The 24,672-nt window shown below is 46.4% G+C and overlaps 1 protein-coding gene across 1 annotated transcript in view; it reads right to left on the reverse strand.

Annotated features, from left to right (window-relative positions):
• Positions 1-7,043: 7,043 nt before the first annotated feature.
• LAMA3 (laminin subunit alpha 3) overlaps positions 7,044-24,672 on the reverse strand; it is a 253,009-nt gene continuing 235,380 nt past the window's right edge. Inside the window, exons 68-75 of the mRNA XM_052660252.1 lie at positions 21,594-21,763; positions 17,086-17,269; positions 15,275-15,415; positions 12,472-12,631; positions 12,229-12,359; positions 10,051-10,144; positions 8,189-8,308; positions 7,044-7,412 (exon numbers count right to left, since the gene is read on the reverse strand). Of these exons, the coding sequence (XP_052516212.1) occupies positions 7,267-7,412; positions 8,189-8,308; positions 10,051-10,144; positions 12,229-12,359; positions 12,472-12,631; positions 15,275-15,415; positions 17,086-17,269; positions 21,594-21,763 (1,146 nt within the window). The 3' untranslated portion in view covers positions 7,044-7,266. The remainder of the gene's footprint in view (positions 7,413-8,188; positions 8,309-10,050; positions 10,145-12,228; positions 12,360-12,471; positions 12,632-15,274; positions 15,416-17,085; positions 17,270-21,593; positions 21,764-24,672) is intronic.

Below are 24,672 nucleotides of genomic sequence, written 5' to 3' on the forward strand. Positions count from 1 at the left end.
TATCCTAAGGCTACACCTACCCTTATTTAATGCAGATTCTCTGTCAGAGCGATAACTGGTTTGGATGCTAGCAACAGGATCATCTTCTAGGCAGACCTAAGATGGAATGAAATGTGATGTCCTGTTTAATAAAAGTATTTGCTCTATAACAATGTATTTCCCACATTTGCCTGATTATGAGAATCACCTGGTGTGTTTATTAAAAATCTAGATTTCTAGACCCTGACCCTACCTAGAGAATCAGAATCTCCAGAGCAGGGGGTTCACCTTTATTCATGATTCTTTTATGATCTTGTCATCTTCTGAGAAGCAGGTCTGTGATTTTGGCTTTGTTGTCATTCAGTTGCTCAGTCAAGTCCAACTCTTTGTGACTCTATGGACTGCAGTCCGCCAGGCTTCTCTGTCCTTGGGATTTCTCAGGCAAGAATACTGGAGTGGGTTGCTTTTTTCTTCTCCAGGGGATCTTCCTGATGCAGGTATCGAACCCATGTCTCCTGCATTGGCAGGCAGATTCTTTACTGTCTGAGCCACTAGGTAAGCGACACTGGCTAGCTAAGCATATTGCCTGCCGATTACCTATTGAAAAAGCAGCGCTGTACTGGCTGAGCAAAAGTGGGGACATCTGAGCAACATCTGAGATCAAGGCAAAACCAATCACTTGTTATACCTCATTCCCCTGAGTGAGCTCTTGACCTCTCATTTCTCCCAAGACTGGATTTCTCCAAACGCATTAAAAAATTATCATTTTGCTTTAGGCATGAAGCGGAGGGCAGAGCTGAGTTTCCGTGAGTCCAGGTAACATTCTCCCATGCCGGTGCTGCCATGGGATCATAACTGTGGTTCAAGTGTCAGGGCATCTGGTTGAGCGGGGTCGTTAGCTCTCAAAGAGAGATTGAGCACAGCAAGGGAGTCATCTCCAGGTCTCTGGGAGTTCGATGTGATCTTGGATATCCCCTCATTGCTCTTGAATTTTCTGGGGGTGGGGGCAGGTGGTGACATATCTTGAAGAAAAGAGGATTTTAAACGGCTTCTCTGGTCCCTGCACAGGGAAACCACGTGGGCCTCAGTCACCAGGGGTAAAATATCTATTGAAGGTTGTTATGCACTGAATGTTTGCGTGGCTGCCAAAATCCACGTTGGAGACTGAACCTCCAATAAAATTGTATTTGGAAACACTGCCTTTATGGAGGTAAAATTAGGGTTGTTGAGGTTATAATAGGGACTTGTCTGGTAGTCCAGTGGCTAAGACTTCACACTCCCAGTGAAGAGCGACCAGGTTCAGTCTATGGTCAGGGAACTAGATTTGAGGTGCCACAATTAAGAGTTCATATGCCACAACTAAAGATGCTCCATGCCACAACTAGCAACCCAATGCAGGCAAATAAATAAATAAAAGATTTCTAAAAAATGAGTGGGGCCCTGATCAGAGAGGATTAATCTTATAAGAAGAGACACCAAAGGGCTCTCTGCCTTCCCCACCACACCCCAAGGAAGGGCCACATGAAGACACAGTGAGAAAATGCCCATGTAAAGCCAGGAAGATCTCTCACCAGAAACTAAACAGGTAAGAACCCTGATCATGGAATTCTAGCCTCCAGAACTACTAGAAAATACACTTCTGTCTGCGGTGTTTTATTACAGAGACTCCAGCTGATTAAGGTAAAGGCTAAAGGCAGGAGACACTTGTCCAAGTTGGGGCATAAGAAATGGGGTTTTCAGGGAGGTATGGATGCAGTGAGGTACCATCACCCCACTCAGGGTCAACGCTTTCTCAGAGGCACCCCAGCTTTCATACTTTCGGACACAGGAATTCCTTTCGTAGAGTAACTAAAGCCATAACAAAGTACCCAACTTGGGATACCTCTGCTCTGTGTTTTATAGTGTTCTTAACAGTGGTAAAATCAACAATGACAGCCTCATAACAGTTTTACATCTGTCATCTCAGGTAACTCTCAGAGAAGACATCTGAAGTAAAAGACGTAACTTTTTGTCTCTTGAACTTCTAGAATATTCGAAACCACACTACAGAAAGCGTGCGTGCTTGAAATGCAACTGAGATGATAAGATCAAGGGAATAAGAAGTGGCTCCGAGCCAAGTGACTTCCAAGGGCAAAGGTTTCTCCTAAAGGTGGGGGTGCTTTCCCGAGGGGCTTTGTTCTCATGGAGGGGAAGGGGTACGAGATGGATGACGGGTAACAGTGGGGCAGGAGACACACCCTCTGGGGTCCCGGCCTGTCAGGAGCCATCACAGCGGCAGCTGGGCTTTCTGGGCCGATAAACAGCCCTGAAATCCCACAAGACACTTTATTCCCTCTCAGGGCTTCCCCTTCAGCAAAGACACTGTAAAAACAGGACATGAAGGATCCTGTTTTGTTGACAGCACTGCAGTTGAATGCTAGATAATGCAGTCATTTATTTCCCAGAATACACACTTTATTTCTGAGGAAGCGTATTTCCTGCAGGAATAGTAAATTCCTACAGAGATTTGCCTTGGGAATGGACCACACGCCAAGCCACATCACCAGACTCCCAGCTCCACTGTAACTGTCCAGGAATGTATGCTCCCTGAGTATGAAATGCATTACTGATTAATTAGCAAAGCCTTTTGAGCCAGAGATGGCTTACTCAGGGTTTGCTGTGCCATCACGGAGACTCATGAAGACTGCAAGTTCTGGCCTTTCCCCTCGGCCCCAAACTCTCCAATCTCATTTTATCATGGACTCGGTGTCGAGCAAAACAAACCCCACATTCAAAATTTATGGGGAATAAACCCTTCTGGCAGTGGAAAGCTACACTCTGCAGTCTGGGGTCGGAGAAGTCTTTATGAGCAAAGGAAGAGAAAGCATATTCAGTAAATAGTATTCATCTCAGGACCTTGCCCTTGACTCTGGGAGAATAATTATTTCTCACTCTGATAATGATTTACAGGGCTATTCCAATTTTATTTCTGCCTTCCTTACAAAGGGTTTCCCTGGTTGCTCAGATGGTAAAGCATCTGCCTGCAATGCAGGAGACCTGGGTTCGATCCCTGAGTCAGGAAGATCCCCTGGAGAAGGAAATGACAACCCACTCCAGTATTCTTGCCTGAAGAATTTCAATCTGAGAAGTCTAGCAGGCTACATACAGTCCATAGGATCACAAAGAATCAGACACAGCTTAGTGACTAACACTATCACTTCCACTTTCCATACAAAGGCATGCAGACATTATGCTAGAATTTTTATGCAGAGAAATTCTCTTGTTTAGCAAATTAAAAAGCTGGAAACATGACACGCCTGTTGCCTGCCACTGTTATTACCATGATCACTCCTGGTAATTTGATTTCTATGGCGGGTAGGGCAGGGCGATGAGGACTTGAACTTTTGCCCTGAAGTTTTGCCTGAGCAAATCCTTATGGAAAACTTCAATCACAAAGAAAGCAAACTTATAAGGCAGACATCATATGTAAGATAGAGAACTAATGGGAAGCTGCTATGTAACACTCACAGTCCAGCCTGGCGCTCTGTGAAAACCTAGAGGGGTGAGGTAGGGGGAGGGGGTCTCACGAGGGAGGGAGCATATGTATACTTAGAGCTGATTCATGTCACTGTACAGCAGAAACCAACACAACACTGTAAAGCAATTTTCCTCCAATTAAAAAATAAATTTAAATAAGGAGAGAACTAAATACATGAAATAAAGCAATGATGTGATTTAAAAGCAAACAAATGAAAAAACAACTTACAAGGTGGAGGAGGAAGAAGCTGCCAGAAAAAACCTATGACTGAGGTTTGGCCACTGCTCAGGGAGAAGAGTCCTCTCTTCAAGCCTCCAAGAAGTACCTGGCTCCTTTCTAGAAACACAGGAACTGCTCGATTCCTTACGGCATTTTGTGGCATCACACATCAGAGCCCATCAGCTGCTCTTCATTTCCAGGTGGTGTGCATTTGCCTCAAATGAGCCCGGAGCATGGAAGGTCTCTGTGAGCTAACTTGGTCCAACTGCTACTCCCTGTCTTGAAAACCACGAGCTGATCTTGGTGAGTTTATATTTAGTGATGTCAGGGGCTACTGTTGGGCTTCCCTGGTGGCTCAGTGATAAAGAATCTGCCTGCCAATGCAGGGGACGAGGGTTTGATCCCTGGGTTGGGAAGATCCCCTGGAGGAGGAAATGGCAACCCACTGCAGTATTCTTGCCAGGATAATCCCATGGACAGATGAGCCTGGTGGGCTTTGGGCCATGGAAATGCAGAAAGTCAGACTCAACTGAGCATGCATGCATGGGGCTAAAGTCAGTTAAAAAAAGATTTGGATGTATGGGGATGAAAACTTTTAGAAAGCAATTTGGTAATAGCTAATAACAAGAAGGCTCATATCCTTTGATTTTTACTTCTAAGAATTTATCCTGCGTGTGTGCTAAGTCATGTCTGACTTTTTGCAACCCCATGGACTGTAGCCCATCAGGCTCCTCTGTCCATGGCGATTCTCCAAACAAGAATGCTGGAGTGGGTTGCCATGCCCTCCTCTAGGGGATCTTCCCAACCCTGGGGAAGAGATCAAACCAGTGTCTCTTATGTCTCCTGCATTGGCAGGCAGGTTCTTTACCACTAGTGCCACCTGGGAGTTAATCCTAAGAAAACCAATAAATTTTATATTCCAGGACTTATTCATCCTGGTGTTGCCTATAATTGCAAACATTTGAAACAAGCCAGTTGCTTAATAACTGTTGGTCAAATATATTTTGGTAAATTCATCTGATGGAATGTTCCACAGTCAAAGACTTGGGAAACACTAGGTGGTTAAAAAAAAAAAAAATATATATATATATATATATAAAATATTTACAGTATCATCGTAATTTTACAAGGAAATAAATATGCATTTAAAATTGAGTAACAGATACATCACCAAATAGAAACAGAATTCTGAGTGATGAGATTATGGGTAATTCTATAATTTTTCTGTAATCAACATTTATACCATTTGTATTCAATATCATAATATTATTTTAAAATGGTTCCACTTATATGATGGCTTTGAGTTCTCATTCCTGAGAATCAGGTCTTTCGGGGGCTGGCACAGACCCACCCAAATTTGGAATGAGTGAAAAGAGAACTGGGGAGCAGGAAGAGAGGGGAGTGGATGAGGCGGTAAGGAAGGGCAGCAGGCAGGGTTTGGGGTTCTGGGCAGGGCAGCGCTGGGTGGGGGTAGGGAGGAGGAAAGAGGATCTAAGTCAAAGGTCTCTGGGGAAGTGAGGTTATTTCCCTTCTGGGAGGGCGGGAAGGTCAACATATCCTCTGACACGGCGTTATCAGAAGTGTGGCCAAAACCCAGCCACCCCATGTCTTGAGAAATGAGGTCAAGAGGTGCCCTGGGAGATAGTGAAGGAGACAGACCATGAAGGCACAGGATCACTCCAGTCACTGGATGCCCCTGGTGGGGAGATACAAGCTGGTTTTCTCCAATCCAGGCCCCATTCACCTGGATCAAAATGACACCAACCACGAACCCCTTGTGAACAGGTCAACCACCGGTGATCCTGCTGGTCCCTAAGCCTCTCACCCCAGCAATGGCATCTGAATGGCACTTCAAAGTTTACACATCATTCCCATCATGGTCCAGGTGAGGACCTGTAGCACTCCTTTCAGAGAACACCCATTTACAATCTGAGTAGAGGCACGCTGAGGTTTTTAGGTCTCTAATTCCATCTGTGATACCTTCTGTTGCCTTCTGGTGGCTGGGATTATACTCAGCAAATGCGGATGGACGGCTGTTCTTCGAGCTACTACACAATGGAGGGAAAAACAGTGGTATTAATGACGATTCAATTGCTCCTTTAAAATACATTTACTAATGAATAACTTTGCAGATTCAGTTAGATCAACACCAGGAACCCAGAAAAGAGAATCAGCCATTTAGTGTAGACCAGCTAACGGCAGGTAAAATGGATGTTCTTTACGCAGACTTAGTCATCACCTACTGGGAGTTTTCATCTGAAAATCAATGTTTTTTAGAAAGCATATGACTTAAGGTCATGACATTCAACCTCTGACCCAGCAGAGCAGCCCTAAAGCCCACCAGCCAGCCTGTGTTGAATACCCCTGTGATGGGCACCTTGCTACCTCTCCAGGAGAATATTTCATGTCTGCACAGATATGGTGGGTAGAAACTGCAGTGTGCAGTGATATATTTGCATAGATATGGTGGAACTGCAGTGTGAGGGTCATGAAAGAGTGCAGGGTTGAAGGGAATGTGCCTCAGTGTCCGAGGAGAGGGCAGGTAGCTGTAAGCATACCACATAGATTATATCTGAATTTTAGAATTGCTATTTTAATCCTGGTGGGCAAATATGACGCAGCAGATACAAAAATGCTTACACAGCCTTCTTTGCTAGTGGAGTGGTGCTGGGTAAAAGTATTGGTCTACCACATGGTTTCATTATTTTGTAGATGAAATTTGATTCCCGCTTCCCATTGACTTCCATTAGCTTCTCATGCAAAGCTCAATTATAGCACATCCATCTCAGCCCCTCTTCTAGAAAGGTTTCGCCCACAAGGAACTGGAAATCATAATCTAGGCTTGGTTGGTAGCCGACCGTATGTGGGAAGTCACATGGAGTTACAGGCTCATTGGCTCGGTTTGTTACCGTTTTGTGAGTATTGTGTGTCTCCTCTGTCAGACTGCACATTCCTTCAAGAAGTAATTACTCCTCATATGTGACTGTAGGCCCAACACTGAGCACACGCAGTACCTCACTAGCATGCGTTTGATCATTATTTGTAGAAGACTGTGTTGTATGTAGCACACTGAACAGCTGCTGAAGAATTAATACAATTAATAATGACCATCAAGCCCATGGTTTTATGTTAATAAAACATCATAATTTAAAGAGCACACTGCGTTTATTCAACCCCCGAAATCATAACATCTTGACGCATGTAAAAATTTTTGTAGTTTTAAAGTGCTTTGAAAGATATTTATTTTTTTTAACAAGTGGAAAATAGTGTTCTTTAAAAGACACTGAACTTTCAGTGGAAAATGGTATTACCAGGAGCATGTAACAATTTGTTGATCCTCTTTAAGAAATGGGATTTTGATTTAAAATATATACGCAGCACTGAATGCCAAAATGATGGGTACACGTGGTTGGAATTAAAAGTGAGATCTACTATTAAAGGCATTTGGATGGTGTCTGAAGTTAAGAACGACCTTGAGAGGGGAGAGGGAAGGGTGTTGGGTCATTAGTGCTTCTGGAGATGAACTTCCTTGCTGTGTGAGGGGGTCTGAGTCAGTGGTCAGGACAGCCGTTCAGGCTGACAGTCCCCTGAACTTCTGCGGCTCCAGTGACAGGGACAGGAATGTGGTTGACTTGAATATTCTTCAGGCAGCCAAAAAAGGATGTCCACACAGGAAGCTTCGGGGTTTTCAGATTCCCTGAAAGCAAAAGGAGGTGCATTTGATGGGTCATTCATATTTAGTGGCGTGAATGCTTTCTTAGTGGGGTGAGAGACAATCTTCTTAAAGCAAAAGGTACCCCAGGGCTCAGGCCACCCCGTCATCTCCTGCCTTAAGTGGGTACCCAGAACACAACATGTTGTGAGAAATCAACCACAAGGCTACTCTTCACATCCTTCAAAGGAGATTCCACAGCCAAATCAACAGTCAGCGACTCTGAGCTCCAGTGCTCTTTCATGGGTCGTGGAAGGCTATAAAATTAACAACCGGACCATCTGGAGGGACATAAAACAATGAAGACTGACGAGGCTCTTTCCAGGCAAACTTCCAGTCTTGAACTTGACTCCATCTCAACCTGCCTGATTCCCCCATTCTGGCTCCAGGAGACTTAATAACTCACCATAACTAAGTGCCTGGAGGGGGAGAGACCAGTTTCTGAGGTCCTTGTCTGCTTCTTTATGATACCAGGCTCCTAGGTTCATGTGGCCTCTTAAGAGAGGTTGATAAATAAATCGTCAGCTTGGGACATTAGGGAGCCACAGCCATGGGGCCTGGGCTGCTGGGAAATGGTCTGTTGCTGGCAATCGGTTTCCCCAAAAGCTGGAGAAAGGGCTTCACTGTCTACACAGTCCAGCCGACGGGTGCCCTGCTGATGAGCCATGGGCGGGGCGGGGGGGTCGCATTTGTTGGGTTAAGATGGACATGTTAAGAGTTGACGAGGTACGCGGTGTAGGAGAAGTCCGCACAGGAGTTACCTGGCACGCCTCCAATGTATAGACGCTCCAGCGGGCGGGCTGGCGGGAAGGGGTGTCGTCCGGCCGTGTAGCTGTCGTCTGCGTCCAGTTTCAGGTGCAGGATGTGCTGTTTTATGGTGACTGGAGGGAAAGGAGGTGGTTAGATCTATCACCCGAGGAGAGCCCTGCCCACTGTGCAGTGTCTACACCTGCACGCCAGCGCTGGCTTCTTTCTAACTCACTCCTGTCGGACCTGAGGGAGCGCTGCTCGAGGGAATTCCATTGACCTTAACATAAATTCAACTAATTTCTCACCACCAGGTGCTGTGTAGGTGTTTCCACATATATGACAGAACTTATTCCTTAAAATGAATCCGTGAGGAAGGTATTCTCACTCGTTTCCCAGATAAAAGACTATCCCCCTCAGCCACTGAGGAGCTTGACAAGTTATACACTGAATGAGCTGGGATTTAAGCCCCAGTTTCCTGTTCCCTTGTGGCTCAGCTGGGAAAGAATCCGCCTGCAATGCGGGAGACCTGGGTTCAATCCCTGGGTTGGGAAGATGCCCTGGAGAAGGGAAAGGCTACCCACTCCAGTATTCTGGCCTGGAGAATTCCATGATTCTGTATAGACCACGGGGTCACAGAGAGTCGGCCACGACTGAGCGACTTTCACTTCACTTCACTTCCTGTGCTCCAGAGGCTTGGTTCCCATGATGGGTCCTTCCCAGAAGGCATGGACTGACTTCTGAAAACTGACTTCAAAGACTGTGGCTCTTGACCCTCTAAATAAAACTCCTCCCACGTTAAAAACCTTAACCAATTGTGATGGAGTTAGCTTTTAGCCAAGAAAGTGTTAGTCGCCCAGTTGTGTCCCACTCTTTGCAACCCACCAGGCTCCTCTGTCCATGGGATTCTGCAGGCAAGAACACTGAAGTAGCTTGCCATTCCTTTCTCCAGGGGATCTTCCCAACGCAGAGATCAAACCCAGCTCTCCTGCACTGCAGGCAGATTCTTTACCATCTGAGCCACCGGGGAAGCCCCTGGTATTCTAGCCAATACAGTTTAGTATATCACCAAACTCATACGTGTAAGTTATTCATAAAACACCAGATTCAATTTGAGAGGCTGTGCCTGTTCTCTGTCAAGTGGTTTGTCTAAATCTTCGGCATTAATATTAAATGGTTGTTGAAAAAACAACCCAACAATGAACTTTAGCAATAGTAAGAGCAAACATTTACTGAGCACTTAGTATATATTGGACACTGCTAAGCACTTTATCGGAAAAGGCAATGGCAACCCACTCCAGTGTTCTTGCCTGGAGAATCCCAGGGATGGCAGAGCCTGGTGGGCTGCCATCTATGGGGTTGCACAGAGTCAGACACAACTGATGCGACTTAGCAGCAAGCACTTTCTATGTGTTATACCATTAATTTACACAACCCTGGTAGGTGTATCACTATTTTTATCTCCATTGTGTTGATGACAAAACTGAAGATAAAGAGAAATTAAGTAGCTTGCCCAAGGTCTCATAGGTAAGGGCTGAAACTGAGATCTGAACTTGGTTACTTCTGACTTTAGAGCCAAAATCTAAGTCACAATGTTATCCTACCTTGAAAACAAGCACAGCTTATCAGTTTGCTAGGCTTAAAAACAAACAAACAAACAAAACTCTCAAAGTGTTATGGAGAACTGGAACCAAGAATTATGTAAATATGACTGGGGCTGAGTGAGAAGGGACAGGTTCCCAGAATGTTAGCCTGGTGGCCTGATCCTGGTCAAATGCTAATGGACGGATGAACCAAGACCACGCTGGGACATTCAAGCCCGAATGGGAAAGGAGACTGTTTCAGCCTGTGAACAACAGGCTTCCGAACATCATACCTGCCACCGAGTGCCACTGTCCATCACACAGAGCCTGCTTGGGTGTCACCGATGTCAAGACCCCACCTGCCTCACTGCCCACAGAGGCCGTGACCTGGAACACACATGCATTTTCCTATTTCCTTCAGAAAGGCAGGTGGAGCCCATGTCCTGCCATGTCCCTTCCCAGCCCTTGCACCCTGACCTCCCAGGAGCCCTTGAAATATGGGTGCCCCCACCCATACCAGGTGGTCACGTGGGGGCCAAGGCTTCATAAGCATCTCTCTGCAGCATCCCTTTCAGGCATGTGAGCTGCAAACCCAGGGCCTGGGCTGAACCTGATGCCAAAGGCAAGGAGCCTTTCCTCTGACCTTCAACCTTGATCCCATCAGATCGACTCAAAAGTTACTGATTAGCCTCCAAGACCTGCCTGAGTTATTAGTATGCGATAGTTGGATTGTTCAGGAGGACATGCGAAATTTGGAAGGCAAAAATGCTGGCTGAGGCCTACATGTTGCTGAAAAGGCCAGCCAATTATATAATTCCATGAACATGGGCCTTCAGGAGGGTTCTCATCCAAGGAATTCAGCAGGCTAACCGACCGAGTCTGCTCTGGGCACATGCCAGGGTCAGGCATTCAACGTGCTATAGTGCAGAATTTCACATTCCCACTCTGGGCCAGGATCCTCCATGGGCTGAATCAAGGTCAAGGAAATGAGAGGACTGAAATAAGCATGTGGATAAATAATTTACATTTAATTTGCAGGTCCTCAGACAGTGCAGCCTCTTCTTGGGCAATTTTCGAGCTAAATAGTGTCATAGCTGTTAGTTAGGAAGGTTACTGGGTCTGGATTTTGTTTTGGGGGGTCGGATTTTTTCCTATCCAGAAGCTCTCACTGGAGGCGTTTCCCAACCCCTCCCATGAAAAGTGAGGCTTGTCTGCGCCACCGTTAAGCACGGCTGCTTGCTCCTCTGGCCCACGAGAGGCCTGCTCGCACTTCACGCTGCAGCTTAATAAAAAAAGCATCCAAGAGTTTGGGCTACTATATTTTATCCTGAGAGTTTTCCCTCATGTTTAATAAACTGGAAGGCTAGAGGTACAAGAAAATGGTGTTATTATCAATCTTTGCCTTAAGGTCTTAATTGAGAGAAGCTTCCTGGAAGAATTTGGTTTTACAGAGATTTTTCTGAAAAGGTAAGAGATGGACTTCCCTGGTGGTCCAGTGACTAAGATTTCATGCTCCCAATGCACGGGGCCCTGGGTCTGATCCCACATGCCACAACTGAGAGTTCTCATGCTACAACTAAGACTCAGTGCAGTCAAATAATAAATAAATATTTTTTAAAAGGTAAGAGGTAAACGTGGGGGGTAAAAATAAGATATGGAGTAGGCCTGTGAGTGACGGGAAGGATGGAGCAGCAGCATGCACTGAAGAAGGAATCCAGGAAAAGCTGAAGGAAGGCTGGATGCAAAGCCGGTGATCAGCCTGACTGCAGGGACCAGAAAGGCCAGTGCGCCTTGTAGACAGGGTCAGGGGAAACTGACCCAGAGGACACAGGGCCATGGGCCTGGGTGTAACGCAGTGTAGATAGTTGGTGAGAAAATCCATCCCATAAATTCTGGTCCTGCCCTTATGAATAAAAGGAGAGACGTGACAAGGTGAAGCAGAGGTGAGAAAAATGAAACTGCTTTGAGTATACAGCAGCTTCTCTTCTGTTGGGCGAAAGCCCTCAGATATAAGCATTATTCTCCATGTTTTAATTCAGTTTTTCCCTTTTTTGGCCACGCCACACCGTATGTGGGATCTCAGTTCCTTGACCGGGGACTGAAACTGTACCCCCTGCATCAGAAGCTCTGAGTCTTTACCACTGGACTGCCAGGGAAGTCCTATTCTCTTTTTAAAGATAAAGAAAGTGAGTCTGAAAGAGGTTAAGTAAGTTCCCTAGGGCCATTTAACTAAGTGGTGGAGCTGAAATTCAGCCCAGCCTGGTTGCATCTGCCCAGCTTTAAAGATGAAGAAGTGAAAACAAGACAACCAAATTGCTTGCTAAACCAAAAGAGTAGCCCTGAAGTGATGTCTCTTAAATACGAGATCGGATTCCACTCTACCATAACTTCACCTACCTTGGTCTCCAGGAACAGAATGTGGTTCTAATACAGATTCACATCCCCTCCCATGTCATCAGAGGACTACGCACCTTTCCTGCTTCCATATAAACGCATAAGTGCTCCCCCGGTTGACTTCCAATGTGAATGAGAATTCCAGTGAGGCTTCTCGGACGAATGCTGAAAACAAGCTTAAATTCTGGCCCCAGCGACACAGAGTTAGCTTTCAAAAGAAAATTAAAGAAACACGTAACACATCATAATTCAAGAAAAAGGATAAAAGTTCTTCAGAATCAAGGCTATGAAGATTGAAATGCTTCCAAACTGCTCCTTACCTAGGATGATATGACCTCCTTCTTGGGAGAAATAAATGCCTTTCTCCAAAGAGCCACCCAAGCAGGGAGACACCCCAAAACTTGCAGAAGGGGTTTCCAGGGGTTTCAGATCCAACTGAAAGTTCCTCAGGCAGCCCACAAAGCTGTTCTGGGGGAGGCTCTGCAACCAAGCAGAAGAGAAAGCAAACTGCATGACCCACAGCTCCCAGAAATGCACAGGCAGCCAAGGTCAAGGGTGAGGGCGGTTGTTCAAAAAAGCAGGAAGGAGGGGGATCCATCCATCCTGCTTCCAAGAGTCAGGTGGGGCTGACTGGTCCATTCTGGCTCCCTCCACGGTGCCAGAAAACATGGATACCAGGTGTCTTGTGGGTGGTCAAAGTTTGAAGGTGTTGCTAAACCAAGGGGTGTGGGTGCAGAGAGCAGGGACAGTGGAGATGGCTACCTGGTGTGGAATCAAGACTAGAGGGGGTGTATTTGCAGCACCGTGGATGGACCTAGAGATTGTGTGAAGTAAGTCAGACAGAAGAGGAGAAAAACCGTATGACATCCCTTATATGTGGAATCTAAAGAGAAATGATATAAATGAACTTACTCACAAAATAGAAAGAGACTCACAGATTTAAGAGAACAAACTTATGGTTGCTGGGAGGAAGGGATAGATAGGGACTTTGGGATGAACATGTACACACTGCTATATTTAAAATGGATAACCAACAAGGACCTACTGTATAGCACATGGAACTATGCCTAATGTCTTATGGCAGCCTGGATAGGAGGGCAATTTAGGGGGGTATGGCTACACGTATATTTATGGCTGAGTCCCTATCCTGTTCACCTGAAACTATCACAACATTATTAATTGGCTATATACCAATATAAAATAAAAAGCTTAAGAAAAAAGAATAGAAGGGGTGACTTGACCCCAAGCCACCATCAGAGCTGAAACAAAGGGGAATTTCCACCTTGCAAGTTCACAGATCTCCATATCTCTTTGCAGGTACAAAATACTTTAGAGTTTCATAAGCCTGTGTGATAGCTTAAGGCAGGGCAGCTGACTGAAAAAAGAGGCCAAAACATTCCCAAAATAATAAAGTGTAAAAATGCTCCTACATTGTTGGGCCCAGTGCACTGTCAATGAATCACAAATGCTGGAGGGGTTAAGATCAGACACAGAGGATGGGATCAAAAGGCCTGTGTGGAGCCTCACGGCTGCCCAAAGCGGGCCTGGAACAAGGGCTCCTCACTTGGGGCCTGGGGATGAGCTTCTGGGGTTCTCTGATCCCTTAAATTATATATCAGAAGTCCAGTGCATTTTCCCAGGGAGAAGAGCTATAACTTCCATGAAATTTTCCAAGAAGTTCTTAAATCGCTGAATAAAATCCCTCAGCACTCTTGTGGAGTAAATGCCTTTAGGACTCTGACATCCTACACGACAGATGCAAGACACGATCATTTTAAGGGAATCCCATGGCATTCTAGAGGCTTGTGGTGTCAGCATCAACAGCAGAGTACTGATTGGGCCTCCTGTGAAATTTCTAATTTCTTCAGATTTGCCGTCATGAACAATGATGAGCCTGTATCTGACATGATGCTCAGAGCCTCCAGGACAGGCCATAACCTAACTCAGAATCCTCAAAGACGCTGTGTGTCTTGAGGTAGCCACTGGGGGACTGGATGTTGCCAGCCCTTTGAAAGGATGTGGAGGAGGGCAATCCAGTGGTTTCCATCCTCGGGGTGAAGGAAGGCTGCAAACGGGACCTTGCATGTAAAGGATGTTGTAAGTGGGGTGCGATTGGTTGTCTCAGATTTTAGGATCTTGAGTGTGATTTATTCAAGTCAAAAGATCATCCAAATTGTGCCCCTGAATTGCTACCCTGTCCTGTGATTTCTCTGAGAAACAGGTACAGAGGCTGTAGAAAAACAAGCAGTGAATAACCTCCTTAGCAATTAACATGTTATCCATTATACATGTGTTACATTATATATGTATAGATTATACAGTATACATGTAGAGATTATATGTTACATTATAACATTGTAGATAATACATAAATTATGTTACATATTACTTGTGATACATAAATAGCAGTTACTATATACAAAGAGTAAAACAGTACTTTGACTGGCTGGGGCTTTGGCCCAAACCCCAGTGCAAAATTCAAGTGGGCCAGGATGAGCCCTGTGGAGTCATCACAGGCAAGGACAGGTCAGCCTGACCGTCTAGAACCCACTCTGGCAGAATTGCCCTGCTTTAATTACATCCATTTCCAGCCCAGAATGGAGTCTGATCCCTTCCCTCACACCAGAATGGGCGCCCATGGAGAGGGAGGGGGCAGGAGGGGCTGGGCGTCTGATAGCGCATTTGCCAGAAGACAGTCCCTGGGTCAGAACTGTTAACAGGCCCATGTTCACTTCGTGAGCAAAAAGGGCAAATCTGGGAGAAGAGTGATGGGTGGGTTTGGCCACCCCAAATAACCAGGGCAGTGAGCACTCTGGCCTCGTGGAGGAGACGAGGGAAGGGGCACCCACAGAGCTCAGCCCTGCGGCCACAGCCCCATCAGAGCCTTTGAACCTGACAAATCCAGGCACGTGCCCCTCCTTCTGGGGACAGACTGGTGACTTCCCCTTCAGCCCAAATTTTCCCCAAGATTGGTTCTTGGGATAATTTTATCTTATAACATGTTGAATAACATTAAAACACAGATTCGGTTTTTAAAATAAAGTACTTTGATACTCTTGAATATCTTATAAAACTTAGAAGGTGACTTGTTCTCATCTATGGCTCCGAAGCATCCCTATTTACCTTTGGCTTCCCTGATGGAGCCGATCCCAAGTAAACTGGTGCTCTGAGGCTGATGGTGGAATTTCCGGGCAGACGTCCCTCCCGAGTCCTCAGACCATCCACAACCATGCGCCCCTTGCCTCCATCTTGCCCAAATGTCACCTTAAGGATAAAGAAAATAAGTTAACTGTATTCTTACCTTCAACAGCTGGCATTGCAGTTTATTAGTGGTCACAGGAATTAAAAAAAAAAAAGTTTCTATCCCTTCAAGTAGCTTTGAAAAAAATCAGAGATTTTTTCCCTAGTGTTTTTCATCATCCTTATTTTGTGAGATTATGTTAGATATTAACCAGAGTGAGCTTAAAACATGAACTAAAAAAAGATTCTCATAAGTGAACAAAAATAAATAGCTGGCCTGGAAACTTAGACAAAAGACAAATAACTGGAGTCAAAGGATCATAAATAAACACACATCCATGCAACGCAGGGGAAGGAAGAGTTTGTGCAGAGCTAAGACGGGGAAAGCCACACACTCCTCTGAATGGGGGCCCTGGAGAAGAGACCAAGAGCTACTTCTTGTCTAACAAGAGGACCAAGTGTTTTCAACTCTTTGCTAAAAGTCAGGATCCCTGGACTCTGGTGTGGACTCTGCCACCTCATGGCTACCAGACTATTCACTAACGGCTCCCCAGTGTAGATGCCCAGCTGGGACTGCTGGCCTCCAGCATCTACTAACACCTGGGCGTGGACGTCTTACAGGCAATTCAATAGAAGGATATTCACAACAGAACCATTCTTACCCAGCCACACCCACCTTCCCCACATCTTCTCCATCTCATCTCCACTACTGACCCCAATGCTGGTCCAAAATCACAGGACTCCATCTTGACTCCTCTCTTTCCAGAGGAGTCAAGAGGCCCTCTGGGCTCTGCCTTCAGACGCATCCACTCTCTCCCCCTCCGCCTTGGTCTCTTGAACCAAAGGCAATGGCATCCATCTGGTCTTCTACTTTTGCTCCTTTTTAAATGCTTCAGCTAAAGAGGGTTTTGAAAAGATAAAGCTGATCGTGTAATGCTTTTTTTTCCTTAAAGTTTTAGACTCTCTAAAAGCTTCAGAGACTCAGAATAAAATCCCAAATCCTCACCTAATCCAGTGCTTAAATGACCTGGGCCTGCCTCACCCTGCATCCCTGGTGGCTCAGATGGTAAAGAATCTGCTTGTAATGCAAGAGACCTGGGTTCGATCCCTGACTTGGAAGATCCCCAGGAGAAGGAAATGGCAACCTACTTCAGTATTCTTGCCATGGAGAATTCCATGGCTAGAGGAGCCTGGCGGGCTACAGTCCATAGAGTCACAAAGAGCCGGACATGACAGAAGCGATTTAGCATGCATGCACACACTTGCCTTAAACTGCATTTCTTTAACCCCAGGATGCCTTTAGGCAAGAGATGAGATGCTGAGGATGTGGGCCCGTATACCTGTGCTCTAGAGAAAGCATTCCAGACTCAGAGAAGGGTCTGGAGGCCTGGAAATTGTCCTGAAGGAGAAAAATGGTCCAGGGTGCAAGGACAGGAACAAGAAAGGAGCAGTCCACGGAGCTGTGAGGGGGGGAGGATCTGAAGAAGCAGAGAGGAAAGCCCGTCTTGGCATCTAGGATGACGTCCATGCATGGCACGTGCAGGAGTCTCTGGGCTGAGATGCTGGGGTGCTTGGTGCCTCTGACCTCCCAGTGCTCGTGCCCCCCTGCCTGGAAGAACACTGAGACTTCCGTCTTCAGCTACTGGCAGTGAACTTGGCCCCGGGGGAGGTTCTAAGGCAGCCCCAGAGCTCACCGTGTGCCACTTCCCGTCACTGCACTTCTCTCTGCTTTTGAGTTTCAGTTTTTTCCCTTCTGCCCCCAGGGCAAAGACCAGCCGTCCTTTTGAAAGATAAAGAGCCATAAAGGAGCTCCTAGTCCCCGTATAAAACACCAGCCCTCTGGACGCTGTCGTCAGCACATCCACGGCAAACTGTGACCTGCAGGGGGAAGACAGCAAAAGGAGAAGAAGGAAAACAAGAGGTTTGTCGTGTTTCTTCAAATCTCTAAAGCCGGGAGAGAGGGTAAGGAGCAACCCCCCACTACTCCATAATTTAAGTGAATAAACTAAGACATGTAATTGATTAAACAACCTATTCCTTTGGGAGTTTTTAAAAGCTTGTTTTTCAGCGGTTAAAAGTTTTGTTGTATAATTTCCTTATTGTGTTGGGGAATAAGAGGAAGTTTTATGACAACCTCAGCTAGTGATGTAAGTCCCAGTGAATGGCAAGGAAGAAGATGACCTACTTAAAAAACTATGGTAAAATGCAACAACATAAAGCTTAGCATCTTAACCATTTTTAAGAATACAGCTCAGAAGTGTTAAGTACCTTCACTGCTGTGCAGCAAATCTCCAGAACTCTTTTGTTTAAAACTGAAACTCCCTACACATTAAACAACAGCTCTGTATTCCCTCCTTCCCGCAGTGCCTAGCAACCACCATTCTGCTTTCTGTCTCTAAGAATCTGACTGTTCTAGGTGTTTCATAGAAATACAATCATACAATATTTGTCTTTTTGCAACTGGCTTATTTCACTGAGCAGCCTCGATTTTTAAACCCAGTGAATATGCTTTCTATTTCATATACACACAGGGAAAAGAAAGTTGCGAGGAAAAGTCAGAGAAAAACTTGAATAACAAGGAGTTGAGTTAAGCATCGGGTAGGCATTTTTTTTCTGTAAGACATATTTAACACAGAAGCACAGAAGTCCAGATCCACCTTCTCTTGCCCACCCTTATGTTTCTCAGACCTTAATATCTCACCTTTGATGGAACAGGAATTAAGCAAGCCTCATGCAGTAAAAGCAGAGAGTTAAAGTTAATATTCCTTTGCAGGATGGTTGCACATAGGCACGTGTGGCTAAGCAAGCTTTACTTTCTATGCAAACTCATATCCATTCTTCCATTTACTTATTCATTCAACAAATATTTAATGAGTGGGTCGTATGTACAATGCACCATGATGAGCTCTGAGAATGAAGCAATGGATGTTTCATTCTTTGACAGGTCTGTGGTGTGTAGATGCCCTGGCTGTGGTTTATTCGCTAAGTCATGCCCAGTGGACTGTAGCCGGCCAGGTTCCTCTGTCCATGGGATTTTCCAGGCAAGAATACTGGAGCAGGTTGCTATGCCCTCCTCCAGGGGATTTTCCCGACTCAGGGATGGAACCCGCATCTGTCTCCTGCATTGGCAGGCGGCTTCTTTACCTCCACCGCCACCTGGGAAGCCCTAAGAAACAGTTACTGAATTGAATTAAATGGAAAATTTGAAGGCAGAATCAGGAAGCAGAAGAAATACTGACATTGTTACATCTCTCTGTTTCTTAATACTGTGAGGCTGAGCAAACCTGGAGATGCACTTTCATTCTTCAGATTTGCAAGTTTCCTTGAGGGTAGAGTTCCTCAGAATGAAAAAGAAATCTATATTTGTGAGATTAAACTGACCAGATGGTGACACTGCTCAGTATGTCTCTTGGTGAAGCTGTGTGTTTGTGCGGAGGTTTGGAGAACGAGGGTTAGCCAATTTGAGGAGGATATTAGAACTTGCTACAAAATTAAAGTACTTTACATATGTGGGCTTTGTTATTGGACTTGACATTTGCTTTCCAGCATTATTTCTTAAAGCAATTTTCTTTCAGAAAAGACTAACTGACTAACACCCCCAAAAGACATCAATACCTTCAAATCCTGGCATATTGTACTGCAGCTATGAGTCTTTATTGCTGAGGATTGGAAGGTAAGGCAGAGAGAAGAGAAGAATTTTTTTTTTTTACATTCACCCAGAGGTTAAAATGGTGATGAAAGGGGAAGTCGCTCAGTCGTGTCTGACTCTTTGCCACTCCTATCCCTATACAGTCCATGGAATTCTCCAGGCCAGAATACTGGAGTAGGTAGCCTTTCCCTCCTCTAGGGGATCCTCCCAACCCAGGTATCAAACCCATGTCTCCTGCAATGCAGGTGGATTCTTTACCAGCTGAGCCACCAGGGAAGCCCAAGAATACTGGAGTGGGTAGCCTACCCCTTTTCCAGGGATCTTCCAGACCCAGGAATTGAACAAGTGTCTCTTGCATTGCAGGCGGATTCTTTACCAACTGAGCTATCAGTGAAGTCCCTAAAATGGTGGTACAGGGTTTTAAAGCAGAGACCAAACTTGTTAGAATAGAAATCAGGATGAGAATGACAGAATAGTCCAAATCTTGCAAGATCCTGAAAATACACTCTGATTGCTACAGTATTGGGGACTGAAAACATTTTTAAATTATATGTACTAAGGATTACTTTTTCCCACTTTCCCTTTAAGAATATTACTTTTTCCATTTATTGTATATACTTCAGTGTTGGATGGGAAGATGCCTGGGTTGAAGCATCAGAGGAAGCCAGATAGGTCGCCACAGTGAATGTGCTGAGAAAAGAGGCAGGAGAGAAGGGGCCATGGAGGGAGGGGGGAAGGCAAAGCTCGAGGAACAGCCTCAGAGCTGGGGCGGAGGGAGGGAGGCTGCAGGGCGAGGAAAGGGCAGTGCACGAAGCATCCCAGGGAGACTGCTGCCATCCTGGTCAGCGTGACTTAAAGAGCAGCGCTGGGGAGCGGGTCGGCCCAGGAGGGGCGAACAGCTGATAAGGTCACCACCTCTGCCGTCTGCCTGTCTCCCACTGACAGCTTTGCCAGATCAGGGATCTCCATAATGTCCACGAGTCTACTGCAGTCTGCAGCCGGAGCCTAGGATCACCGCCAGAGCTTGGCCCCTCCCCTTCCAGCTTTCACACCTGCCTGCGAATCACACACTTGCTTACTGAGCCCGCCTCCTCCGAGGGCCAGCTCATTCCAACCTATGATCTCTCTTCCCTCCAGGCACGACACTACCAACCCTATTTAACTGATGAGAAAACTGAGGTTCGAAGAGATGGAGCAATTTGTGGAAACATGTGAGGCAGGGGTAATTGTGCCACGTTTAAACGTGGCATAGACAAGTTGAACAGCAGCATATAGCGGCCTTGGAGTTGCCCCTCAGAGCTCTGTTCTGGGGCACAGTGGTCTGGCAACACCCAGCTGCCCCCTCTCTCAGAACCGTAGTGGCACCCTGTGACTCCCAGCCACACATCAAGCTCAGAAGAAAAGAGCCAAGCCATTCTGCCAGCACTGGTGATGATCTTTGCTTGCGATGCCCACCCGCCAGGCTGACTTCCTCGGAGCTTCCCTGCTGTCTGGGGCTCTTCCCACCTCTGTCTGCCTTCCCCTCTCCTTTCACAGTACCCCCGCCACGTCTTAGCTGAAGGCTCTCCCCACCAGCTCCTGCTCCCCCTTTTATCTTCCAGGGGAACAGCCATTCTCTTGCGCATCTAATCTCATCTTGACATCTGCACCCCCAGGACCTGAACTGGCTTGTGGCCTGAGGTCACACAGTGAGCCAGTGGCCGAGCGAGTGGATGGAAGGCCAAGATCAGAAAGCCAGGTCTTTTTGACTTTCGGGCAATTCTGCCTCGTAGATAAGTCACCAAAGAATTCTGGGCACCGTTTTATTTTTGTCTCCTTCAAATCATATGAAAATGACAAGCCTCGCCTTTCTTTTTATCCTGACACAATTAATATCTCTGCTCATTCCCTCCTCCCGCAAAGAGATGCAACTTGTTAGCACAAAACGTCCCAATGTATTCTCTAAAGATGATGTTATCTGGCACCAAGTCTTCCTGAAAGAATGATTTTTCTGACTGTAGAATGCAGGAGAAGAAAGGTGATGTATCACAGAAATAAATAGCAGCTTTGGAAAGACATATCGGCCTTATTTTTAGCACACTGTCAGTTTTAAACCAGAGCTGAACTGATTGTTTCAGGGTCTGAGCAGCACCTGTCACGTGTGCCTCTGGCCACATGGAGGAAGGGTGCTCCAGTGGCTGGGCAGGCCAGGACCTCTTTTCATAAACATGGTTGTTTCCCACTTCACTGGACTTCCCACATGGCTCAGCAGTAAAGAATTCTCCTGCCAAGCAGGAGACACAGGTTCGATCCCTGTGTCGGGAAGATCCCTTGGAGGAGGGCATGGCAACCCACTTCAGTACTCTTGCCTGGGGAATCCCATGGACAGAGGAGCCTGGCGGGCTACAGTCCATGGTATCACAAAGAGCTGGACATGATTAAGTGACTAAACAACAAGCCCCTTCCTCAGTGGCAAGTGCCTGGCTGGCATCATGGCAGTTAGTCTGCCCTAGTGTAGAATCCTACACAGAGTCAGAGTCTGAGTTGGCGTGGGGAAAAAACATGAAATAATACCTGGGTTTCAGCAACTCCTGGGGAAGCATGAATAACAAGTGGCTGGTGGGACTGTCCCCAAACCGGAGGGCTCTGTGGCTGGTCTGGACGCCTGGAAGTGGTGGGCAAGACTGAGCCTCTCTCCATGCCTTCGAGCTCCTCGGGGAGATGGCTGGCGCATCCTGCAATGGCTGTGTGGGAGAGAAACCAAAAATCAGGACAGCTAATTATCTGGGGGCAGGGTGGAGAACGCCTGTCTAGCTAAGTGCCTTGCTCAGTTTTGACTTTTGATTCTAAGAGCTGAATTCAATAGGGATGAATTTATTCTGGGGAGGGTGCATGTTGCTCCCATCTTACACAGGTCTGTGGTACATGGTACCACCAGGTATCCAGAGCACCTCCCCTCCCTGGGGGCTTGCTTCCCTGGTGGCTCAGACAGTAAAAAATCTGCCTGCATTGCTGAAGACCTGAGTTTGATCCCTGGGTTAGGAAGATGCCCTGGAGAAGAAAATGGCTATCCACCCCAGTATTCTTGCCTGGAGAATCCCATGGACAGAGGAGCCTGGCTGGCTACAGTCCATGGGGTCACAAAGAGTCGGACACGACTAAGCAACTAACACTCCTCTTCCTGGAGCTTCAGAAGACCCACAGTGGTTCTCAAGAGAAGAACCACAGTAGTTCTTGAGAGAGGTAGCATTCAACCATTTTTATCAAGAAAAACAAAAAACCTCACTCCAGTGAGTGAAACCTTGGGCTCCAGTGAGTGGTTCTGAGTTCACCTCCCCTAGCCTCCTTTCTCCTCCAAACTACCCCTGTTCACCAAGCTTCCCAAGCCCGTAGAGAGCACACATGAAGAGCAAACATGACTATGAAGAACACATTCTCTGGGGCTCGACAGCCCTAAGTTTTAACTCCAACTCTACTTACTGGGTGCTCTCGGGCAGTCTTTTTAACCTAAGACTCAATTTCCTGACCTGTAAGGTTGGCATTTTATTCTGCTCTTTAGGGGTATGGTGAGAACTGAGGGATGAGAGACACACGTGCAAAGTGTCTGTACCTGTGAGTCCCCCACATCCTGCTGCCTCCCAGCTTTGGGCTTCTGTTTGTGGAGCAACAACATTCACTCATCTAAATTCAACCCAAACTCCAGACCCGGTCTGGCTATCTCCTCCTCCAAAAAGAACATCCCCAGCCCCTGATCTCAGTAGCAGGACAAGGGCCTGCAGACCATTCATGTCCCTCTCAAGTTATTAGTGTGTTTAATTATAATAAACCCATTCCAGTGTTCTTGCCTGGAGAATCCCAGGGACAGGGGAGCCTGGTGGGCTGCCGTCTATGGGGTCGCACAGAGTCAGACACGACTGAAGCGACTTAGCAGCAGCAGCATTGCATTGCATGCCTACCACGTGCCACATGTTTTATGCCTATTACCTCACTGGACCCTCACAACACCATGAGATATTACCTATCCTCATTTACAAGGCTTGCCCAGGCAGATTCTTTACCTGCTGTGCAGGAGACCTGGGTCCAATTCCTGGGTCAGGAAGATCCCCTGGAGAAGGGAATGGCAACCCACTCCAGTACTCTTGACTGGAGAATCCCATGGGCAGAGGAGCCTGGTGGGCTACAGTCCCTGGGTTGGAAGGAGTCAGACACGACTGAGCGACTAAGTACTCACTCACTATCCTCGTTGATGCTGCAGGAAGCAGACCCACAGAAAGGTTAATTATTCAAGAACACTCACGTAAGTAACTGAGAAAACCGGATGCAAACCCAGGAAGGCTGTCCCCAAAGTCCAGTATTTAACCACAAAGCCTGGTGGCCTTCTCTCTGTTATTGGGCTTTTGGAGGCAGAATTAATTTCATATTCTGTCTAATCTGAGGGCTTGCACGGAACAGGGAACATTACATCCAGTGTATTCACTGGGTCTCGCACATCAATCGCACCATGCCACTCTTCTGCTGATGCCCCCAGAGACACCTGCCAGTCTCCCACCAGCTTTCCACCTGCTTGAGGCACCTGTCACTCAACATGCCACCAACTCCATTCATTCTCCTTCCATCTAAAGGCTTGTCCTTATCCTCTCTACACAACTGACTTCTCCATCCACCCAGTAACCTGCACTAGTTGCCTCAGAATTATATTAACTCCTGCCTCCTCTGCCACCCACCTTCAATTATTATATGGTCTGATATATTCCATCCTCTGAATAGCTCCCAGTCCATATTCATCTCCACCAGGACTGTGCTAATTTAGCTTCTCAGTAACTCTCAGCCTTACAGAGAAAAAAACGACTCTTATGACTTCATTCCTGATGGGGGTGTTCTAAAGAGGATCTCTTCCTAAGAGTTAATGACAACACTTTGGGATTTATGAAATATATTTCCTCTTAAATACCATTGAATGTTTCTCTTCATGTACTATCTCTTCAACTCCCCCAAATCATCGTGCAGCGGGAGGATTACTGACAGACAAGCAGCATGTGGTTGACATGAAGTGAAAAGTGGGTTGAATGGAAGTGCATTATTCCCGAGAAGGCCCCGGCTTTGAGGTCAGGCTGTCTGAGTTTAAATCCCAATGCCGCTTTCCCTGTGTGGGAGCCGGTGCAAACTGCTCACCTCTCTAGGCTACTGCGTACTTTTTTCTGAGATGTGGCTGATAATAGTACTTCACCCACATGGTTACATGAGGGTTTAGTAAGAAAATCCACTTAAAAAGCTCAGTGTAACACCTGGCACATCAGAGGTGCTCAGCGTCATCCATTAATCATATTAACTGTAACCTCGGATATGAGGAGGTCACACTGTTGACCTCAGGCAGAGCTAGGAATTCAAGTTCTAACCCTGTGTTCAGTTTATGATGACGCTTCCACTCCTCCAAACCAGGAATTTCATTTCCTTTCAGTCTCTCTTAGTTCCAAACATTAGAATCACCCAGGAGCTTTATAAACTCCTGTCACTTGGACCTAACTCAAAAGCATCTGACTTAATTGGGTGGGATGCAACTCATGCACTGGGATTTTAAACACTCCCTGGTGTCCCTAATGTGCCATCAAGGTCAAGTCACACTGGTCATGGCAAGGCCTGGGAGCATGTGTGT

Source organism: Budorcas taxicolor, chromosome 22 (genome assembly GCF_023091745.1).
Source record: "Budorcas taxicolor isolate Tak-1 chromosome 22, Takin1.1, whole genome shotgun sequence".
Taxonomy (NCBI): domain Eukaryota; kingdom Metazoa; phylum Chordata; class Mammalia; order Artiodactyla; family Bovidae; genus Budorcas; species Budorcas taxicolor.